The following is an 8,793-nucleotide window of genomic DNA, read 5'->3' as shown; positions in this document are numbered from 1 at the left end:
TAAGAAAATGTTGGGTTCCCTTTAAGTAATTGTTGAGATTGGGAAGTGTTAGTCTACTTTGTAATGTGGAGACACAATAGATAATCAGCATGTTTTTTCAGTAAGGAGGAAGGATATTTTCATTACTGGCCTCCAAAGAGCTTGTTCCTGTTTTGATTTCTCTTTTTAATAATACTTTTACAGTAGTTCTTTAAATATGTGTAGATTATACATGGAGGAGTCTCTTCAGACTGCAGAAAACTGAGCAGTGTCACATACTTTTTGAACAGCATCTTTCAGATCTAGCAGGAAACTCCTGTGCTTGTACTACCTAACGTTAACCTTTTTCTCTTGAGTGAGTTTTGGGTTTTTTGGGGTTTTTTTGTGTTTTTTTTTTTTAATCATGGCAATTGAGAATAGGTACTTAGCCCTTTGGTTTAGGGGGATGCAGTAGTGACCAGGTGTGATGCTAATCCCATAGTTCCATTGCATTCTTTTGAACAAAAAACCTGGAGAAATCACTGTTCATTGTGACAGATCTTTGAAAAACAGAGGAGCCTCTAACTATTCTCAAGTAGTTTATAAGCTGTGCATTCTTCTTCAGCTTTTTGGCATCTGCTGCTTTCTGTTTCATCGGGCCAGCATCAGTGTCTTGGAAAGGAAGGTGGTTATAATTGCACTGATCTTTAAGTGTTTGTCTCTCTGACTCTAGGGTCAGAATGGACTTGTGACTCATGATTTTCCTTTAATTTCTCCCAGGAACATTCATTGCCTTATACACCACAGTTTGCACAATGCAAAGATCCCAGCACTGAATTCTATGATGAAAGACTTAATAAATGTTGTAGCCAGTGCCCTCCAGGTAGGTTATAATTCAAACTATTACTTTACACAGCCAAATTCAGTCAATTTTCAGAGAGGCATAGTATGTTTTGATTATTCATACATATGAGGGGCATCAGTTTTTTGCTGTTGTCTAGCTGGAAGACAATAAAATGCTGTGACTGTAAAAATATCTGCAAGAGAGACACACTGTTCATCAAAATTGGAATTCTTTTACAAGTTTAACCTGGCTGGAGCCCTTCAGGAGGTAGGCTTCTGAGCTCTTGTAAGCACAGCTTTGCGTGGAGTTTTGATTAAAGTATTTTTAAGTCAACATTTTGGGGAGGGAGCAACAGCTTACTAAGGGAATTAAAAAAATTAGGCAACACATGTGAGAACCAAGCCGACTAATAACAAATACGTTGTAAAACTGGGCATGAGGTAGAGCTTAGTTTCTGTACTTTGATAATGTCATTTATATAAGGGGCTTTCCATTGGACAGGTTAATCTATAATTGCTCATTAAGGGAGTTTTGTTGTCTTTCACTGTAAATCAGACACTGCAGACCACTGGCTACAAGAGTACAGAAACTGTCTGCTTTGAAGTGTCATGTCTTACACTCCAGTGATAATTATTAGTAATCTTTTATTTTGTTAGCCAAAGTTGTTGACTGCAGAAAAGTAGGTGTATGGATTTGTTTTTTTTCTGGGAAGTAGTAATGCCTTTCAAGTATTTTAATAATAGAGTTTTTGCAATAAGTTGTTACTATGTTACTACATTAGATACAGCAAAAAACCTGCCCATTTGTCTCATTACATGCTGAGCAAACAAAATTTGTCTCTATAAATGCTGAGTTCCTGTCAGAGACATCCGGAAGTTGAAGCAGGAAATCAGTATATGCTGAAGCAGGCACAGTTGCTTGAATTAACTGAAAATGTCTAGACGAATCTGTCAAGCTTCCTTTGTTAAAAACACAACGGATGAGAGATGATAATTCATAGGTAAAACCTTTTTCTGTTGTGGTATGTACTGTTCAGTCTATTTCTCCTTAATTTTAATTTTTCAGAATAACAAACTCTCAGCAACAAGTTGTAGGAAGTCTAAAATCTTTATTTTTATTACTATAAACTTGAATTTTTTTTAACAATAATTTATCAAAAATTGAAGCCTAAATCATTAGCAGGATGTGGGAGCAGAATTTTATGGTTCAAGTAAGTGCATGGAAAAACAAAGTCTTTGGAAATAATTTCTACGGCTCGTCTCCAGGGCCCCTTCTTTTGGAGAACAGAGACTCCAGGCAGCTCCAAGTTTTATTCCCGCTTTCTGAGTGTATTTTCCAGGATATTTCGGTACAGGATGAGAGACACTGATTTTTATCTTTTTCCTCCTTTCAAGCAAGGGGCAAAAGGTGGTTTCCTTTCTCCAGAATGGATATGCTGGAGCTCATATTTACTTATTCCCAGCACTGCAGTGAACTGCTGTTGGCAAGAAGCACTGGAGAAACTATCTTTGATAGCTTTTGATTTTGTCTGGCATGCCAGTAGCTTCAGAAACTCATTGCTTTCATCTCTTAGGGCTGGCTGATGATGTTAGGGCTGGCTGAAGAGGTAAAGGAAAAAGAGTGAGCTCGTGTCCCTTCAATAGTGACAAGTGGTGAAGTTCTAATTCAGGTCTGTTTGTGGTAATGCTTTATTATGCTTTCTTCACTTGCTGCTTGTAAAGGTAGTAAGGGCCTTACTCACACATATCATTCTAGCATGTGCCTGACTTTCAACATGAAACACCATCCTGTGTTTCACCACAAAACACAGCTTCTATGAGGATAAAAAGTTTGGTGTACGTACTGTGGCAGCTGCATCTCAGTATATGCTGAGGGGTTTTGTTCAGGGTTGAGGCTGCCTTGTTTTGAACACGGCTGAAATTCACTGAACTGAATGCAGGAAAAGGGGTCAAACACGAATAACGTAGAAGAAATGAGAATTTCCCTGTCTATACATACAGTCCTCCTTTAAATCAATACTTGCTTAGTATACATTACTAATCTGATAGTGGCAGTGAAGGGAAAGGTTTTCTACAGCTAAGAATGAAATTTACCTTAAACAATTCCTAGTAATCTTTTCCAATTAGATACTTTCTCTATTTTGTTTTGGTTTGTTTTTTTAATAGGTCAATATAAGACAGAGAGCTGCAGTCACAGTGTGGACACAAAGTGCAGTCCCTGTAGACCTAACACATATACAGCAATCTGGAATCGGTCTCCTCAGTGCTTTCCCTGCTCGCCACCCTGCAGGAAAGGTAGGCTTGAATTATTAAAGAGGCATTTAACAGCTCAAAGAGTGGGCTTGGTTCAACCTAGTCTTTCCTTCTAAGAAAACCAGGAGGTTTTGTCTATCACTTGTATAGTCCCATTCTTATGCTCTTAGTACTCATAAGATTTGGGGAAAATACTCAGGGAAGTCTTGCAGGGGGCCCTGGCCCTTTTTCTTTCGAAGTCCTAAAAATGTGACACCAGTCTTATATTCTTGGAAACTAAGGCACTGCATCACTAAAATAAGTACAAATGTCATCAGTAGAATAACTTCCTGGTTGTACTCTCCAGCTGAGGAAGCTTAAGACCTGACTTGCACAGGGTTAAATGGATAATTGCATTTCCGGCATCCAGTCATTCCTCAGTTTGTCTGCTGAATCGACAGCAGTGAACACCAGTTGATACTTCTCTATTGTTTTTATTTCTTTTGCAAAGCAGCATAGTCAGTGAGAGTTCACTGGTTCAGTTCATTAAAACAGCTTAACAGTATATATAGCAGTATATTGTACCAACATCTGTCCATTCGTCTAACAGATCACGTGCATTAAATTCAGTTGTCTTACTGTTGCCCATCACTTCTAATGGAAACTGGTGTAGAAAATTATCTACTTGACTCACTGGCAAGTAAGTTTTAAGGATAGAGTCTAAGTTGTTCAAAAGACCTTTGGTCTCATCTAAATAGATAATCCTACAAAGCTGCTTAATTACAGTATGAAGTTGTCTGTAGTAAGGTCTCCAAACACTTTGAATACAGTTGTATGATCAGTAGAGACTATAAATCTTAGTACGGCCCGCAGATTCTGCAGTGATGAACACAGGTGACACAAATGTGCATATTTATGGTTACGAGACAATACAATGCAACTGCAGGTGCAGAGTTTCAAGTGTGAATTCTGCAGATGCAAATTTCTCTTTTCTTAGAGAGAGAGAGAGGAAACTTCTGAAAATGTAGATGTTGGGGCATATAACATATTTGTTTTATGATGGTATACACTTCATATTCACTTGAAACATTGGAGTCTATGATTTTAAATGTTGCTAATGACATTTTGCTTTTTTCTTGTTTTAAAAACAGGATTTGTGCAGAATCAAACCTGCACTAAGTCACAGGACAGAATCTGTAGCTGCCCACCCAACGAATACTGCATTTCAAAAATATACGAGTACTGCAAAATATGCAAAGTGCATAAAAAATGTGGAAAAGGTTACCGAGTTTCCAGAAGAGGTAATTTAATTCTGAACACAAAATAGTTTTACTGTATGAAAAAGGTTTTTTTTTGAGTTAATAGACCATAAATATTTCTGAATCTGCCTCCAACTGAGTAAGTTACAGGAATATTGTCTTTTAATTCCCTACAGTTATGCATTCTTTTTGGTGCAAACACTATCTTAGTAAGTAGGCAGTAATTAGAGCAACAGTATTCTCAAGAGGCATATCCAAAAGGACATGTTGCAGTCTGTCACTACTATATATCATGAAGTTCCCCAATCCAACTTAATCTTCCTTTGTTTTGCTGTACCGTGTGATTTCTTCCATACAAGTGACTCAGATTCAAGACTAGTACTTAATTGCTCCCTACATCCTTGAAACAGGGCTTCAGGTTGAATTTTGGTTACAGTAAGTAATGATGACTCTGTCTGTCCTGCAGAATTAATCTGTCTTTATTAGATGATGAAAGTCGCCACTCTGATAATGTAGCTGTCTCAAGATGATAAATAATATTCAAAGAGGTGGAACACTGGATATTTTTAAGAAATTAAGAATCATTTGAAAAGATACAGAACTCCAACAGAATGGACTAGGTGGTCAGCCTGTCAGGGATGAGTGAAAAAGCTCAGCTCTGTCTGCATTACCACATTTTAACCTTTTGATGGGTTTTTACTGTCTTTAAAACAGACTGACTATCAAGGGCACCAAACTAACAGCTGATTAACCTTGGGTTGGATGTGTCAAATAAACCTCTTCTGTGACAAAGACTGTGTTTTGTGTACTGCCTCTGTGTCACTTCCAGGATCTGTACTGCAGACCTTGATTACTCATTCTGGTTTCTGACTAGATGACTAACTGGAGTTTTTCTATTTGTTTTAAGGAACAGATAGCACAGATACAGAATGTAAACCTTGTCCTCCTGGCACTTTTTCACACGAGGAATCTTATGATACCAGCTGTACACCACATACAGTGTAAGCCAGTGTTTCTGTCTAACAGCAAGCTTAGCTGTGCATGGGGTTGTTTTCTTTCCTAACTTCCCTTTTTCTTTCTTGCAGTTGTAAATCAGTGGCTGTTCCTGGAAACAGCATGAATGACACTGTTTGCAGTGACTCAGGAACAACAGTTGCCACAGTTCTACCTCACACTATTTTGAACATGCTCCTGACACAAAGCTCAGCTTCCAACAAACCTGAAATAGTAACTCGACCTGTCATTTTAAACTCTGTACTTGAGGTGTCTCACATCATCGGTGAGCTATTAACTCATTTAAAGTATTTTTTGTCTGGCTAGGAAATAAGTTTATATTTGATTTACAGTTTATTTCCAAGACCAATTACCTTTCTAATTGTCTTTCAAATTTATTTTCAGGATCAGTAGCAGGACTATTGTTATTGATCCTGATAATCACTATTTTGGGGTATTGCCTAGTGTCCAAAAAAAAAGGTAAGACTCATGAAATGAAAACAAGCAGATCTGTAAATATTGTAAAGAGTCCTACTAATCTGAGCCTAGTGGTTGACTGATGTTAGTATCTTAGAAGATTCTGGCTCTCTTTGAAGCTTTTCTCATGGCTGGATATGGATGAAGGATCACGAACGTGTAGATTCTTTTGTGTCTAATAATGTATGAGGTTTTTTGGTTTTTTTTTCAAGGGGACATGGTGATGATTTACAGGTTTTTACTTCACTAGCTGGCAACCTATAGCTTCATGAAACCCTGAGGAGCTTGTGACACCATTCCTCTTTGTTACATTGGGGTGAAATTGTCCAAAGGGTTCAAAGGTCAACAGAAGAGAGATTAAGAAAAAACTTGGGCAAATCAGCTCGATCACATAAGATTTTCAGCTACAGAAAAATAGAATTAAAAAATACTCCAGGAATTCCATATCTGTTTAGAGTAAAAGTATTCTTATTAAACACACAGGGTGAAATGAATCTCAATACAGGGGTACAGTGAGGCAGATGTTCCATTCAAATCTCTCTTGTTCCTCAGATTTTAGATAGTTGTCTAAACATACAACATCCCCGTGGAGTTCAACAATTGTACAATAGTTTTTCTCCTACTGGAGCTTGTAGAATATTTTGTACTTTGTAATTTAAATATTAGACATTATCAAATGTTATCATTAAACAGCCATGATCATAGTTCATTGTCATCAATACCTTTTCTCACTGACACTATACTAGAAAAAAATAGTAATTCATGCAGAGGGTCATCTTTGCTTGCTGGCTAAATTTAAGTCACCTTACAAAATGAATACAATATAGCTTTGAACATTTTCAAACAGTGTGTAATAAATGTACACTTGGAGTTTTATTCCAGGAGCAGAGGATATAATTCAGACTAGTTAAGAGAGCAGCTTTTGCAACTGAAATAAATTTAGGAGCTAATGAACTGTCTTTCCTCACTTGCAGCCATTGTATATTCTCCATCGACTACAGAAGCAGATTCGGTGAGTGTCACTCCTTCCTTTCCATCTTTTACATTTCTTTAAAAGTCACATCGAAATCATTCAGTCTTATCTAATTACAAGTAGAAGAAAACTGGACAGCAGAAAGACAACTGGAATGAGAATGTGATGGTTTGGTCCTCAAGCTAGAGAGCAAGATGTACCTTACATAACCTACATAATGTACCATCCTTGCTATCTGTTAAGTTGTACTAGCAATAAAACACAGGTGTGGATCAGAAGACCAGATTTTAGAGCCTTTGTTCCCTAGGTGATCAGTGAAGTACTGTAGGTGCCTTCAGGAGACAGGTTCATTTTGTTGAATGCCTAATATGCTGGTATGAATGTTACTTAGTAATCCCTATACAAATGTCAATTATTAGTGATTTCTTTAGCTGCCTAAGTACTGACCGTTCTTTTTTAGTGTTTCTTAAAAAGATTAATGTTTTGCATTTCTCTGCAAATGTTCCAGCCTTTATCCTCTACAGAAAAGCAGTGTGACAAAAAAACAGGAAATACAGGATCGCAAAACGCCAGCAGTTCTGAGCAGGAGGAACAGCATCTCTTGGGAACTTCTCGGTCCAGCAGTAGCTCCCTGAGTAATCCAACTGGGTCTGCAAGAGTCAATGTAATAAGTAACAAGAACTATGAAAAGAAAGAAACAGGATTTCAGCAGCACAATTCAGCTGTAGAAGGTTGTAAGCTTCACAGTGGAGACAGACACAACTCTGCGAGTTCAGGTAAGAATGTTACGAGAATGATCCAGAACCCCTTGAAATCTGATTATCAATTATGAGTCGTTTTAGCAGCAGTTTAAATGGCAGGATAAAACATTAGACCCGTGTTCAGCAGACCTTTGAAAACTTGAACTTTTGAAAAGATAAGGTGATTGTTTTAAGTTGTCAGTCTGAGACAGTAAAGCGATTGTGCTCAGTGGAGCAAAAGTTATTTGCAGACTAGAAGATCAGTGTGATGGTAGGTGCTTACCTGTGAGTGGGAGTAAGAGCCAAAGGGAGCAGTAAGAAAAGAACATTGTTAAAAGCACCTGAAATGGCAACAGATGGGTAGGGAGCTGGCTGTGATCCAGGGCTCTGTGTTAATTTTTATGGCTTTTTTATTTCTGGGATGACGTGTGGATTTTATGGTACCAAAAAACCCCTAAAATGTTACAGAACCAACTCCACAAGCTTAAGTTAATTAAGTGAAGCAAGAAGATACTAAATGTCTATTTTAAGTCAAAGAACTGGATAAAGAAACCAACTGTCCTGTTCTGGGTTTCATTCTTCCATGTTTTTTATGTTTTCTGTTTATTTGACAGAACATTCTGGTAACGGAGGAACGCAGGTGAATGTGACTTGTATTGTTAAAGTATGTAGTCCAGACTGCAGTTCCCAGTTCCCAGAACAGACTAGTTCAACTAGCATGGATTGTGGAGACGCTTCCTATTCTTCCCCAACAGGGGAAGAAATTCCTCTTTCAAAACAAGAAAATCCTTTGAAAAAAGAAACTGAAATTCAGATCTTGGTGGAAAATGAGGACAATTTACTTCAAGATGTACTTCCAGAAGAAAAGAAGTTTGGGTGTATTCAAGATGCAGCGATGAAAACCAGTTAAAGGAAATGACAGATCATATACTGATTGACTGATAAAGTTAATCAAACAACCCCTTATCTTCTAAAATAAACATTATATTAAATGTAGCATTCCTACAGAGACTTGACATTTCAGACAAATATAGATACTGATGCTTTTCAGGTTTTTAATCTCTTTCTTCAGCTTTGAGAGCTGAAAGGATGATCTCTGCAGTTTAAAAAAACTGGAATGCTTTTTCTTTTATGCTGAATGGCCAACTGCTCCCCTTCTTCCATGATACCCTCAAGACCTTTACCAGATTTGAAAGGGAACATTTTTCTAACTTTATGCCATTGATTTTTCTGCTGAGACTTCTTGTGATGATAATTTGGGTTCAGGTATGCCACCTGTCAAGAACATGGCTGTCTTCAGCACTTCTAAGAGACTGGA

The 8,793-nt window shown here is 37.6% G+C and overlaps 1 protein-coding gene across 1 annotated transcript; it reads left to right on the top strand.

Annotated features, from left to right (window-relative positions):
• Positions 1-738: 738 nt before the first annotated feature.
• Positions 739-8,385, top strand: TNFRSF1B (TNF receptor superfamily member 1B; the record flags this gene model as incomplete). Its single annotated transcript, XM_010172570.1, has 9 exons — positions 739-841; positions 2,968-3,096; positions 4,185-4,334; positions 5,200-5,293; positions 5,378-5,571; positions 5,691-5,765; positions 6,737-6,774; positions 7,244-7,511; positions 8,090-8,385. Coding segments are annotated over 9 exons (1,347 nt in total), but the record flags the coding sequence as incomplete, so codon positions are not given.
• Positions 8,386-8,793: the final 408 nt, after the last annotated feature.

Source organism: Antrostomus carolinensis, unplaced genomic scaffold (assembly GCF_000700745.2).
Source record: "Antrostomus carolinensis isolate BGI_N321 unplaced genomic scaffold, ASM70074v2 scaffold2370, whole genome shotgun sequence".
NCBI lineage: Eukaryota > Metazoa > Chordata > Aves > Caprimulgiformes > Caprimulgidae > Antrostomus > Antrostomus carolinensis.
Note: the sequence above shows the minus strand (reverse complement) of the source record. Positions and strands in the feature narration are given on the sequence as shown.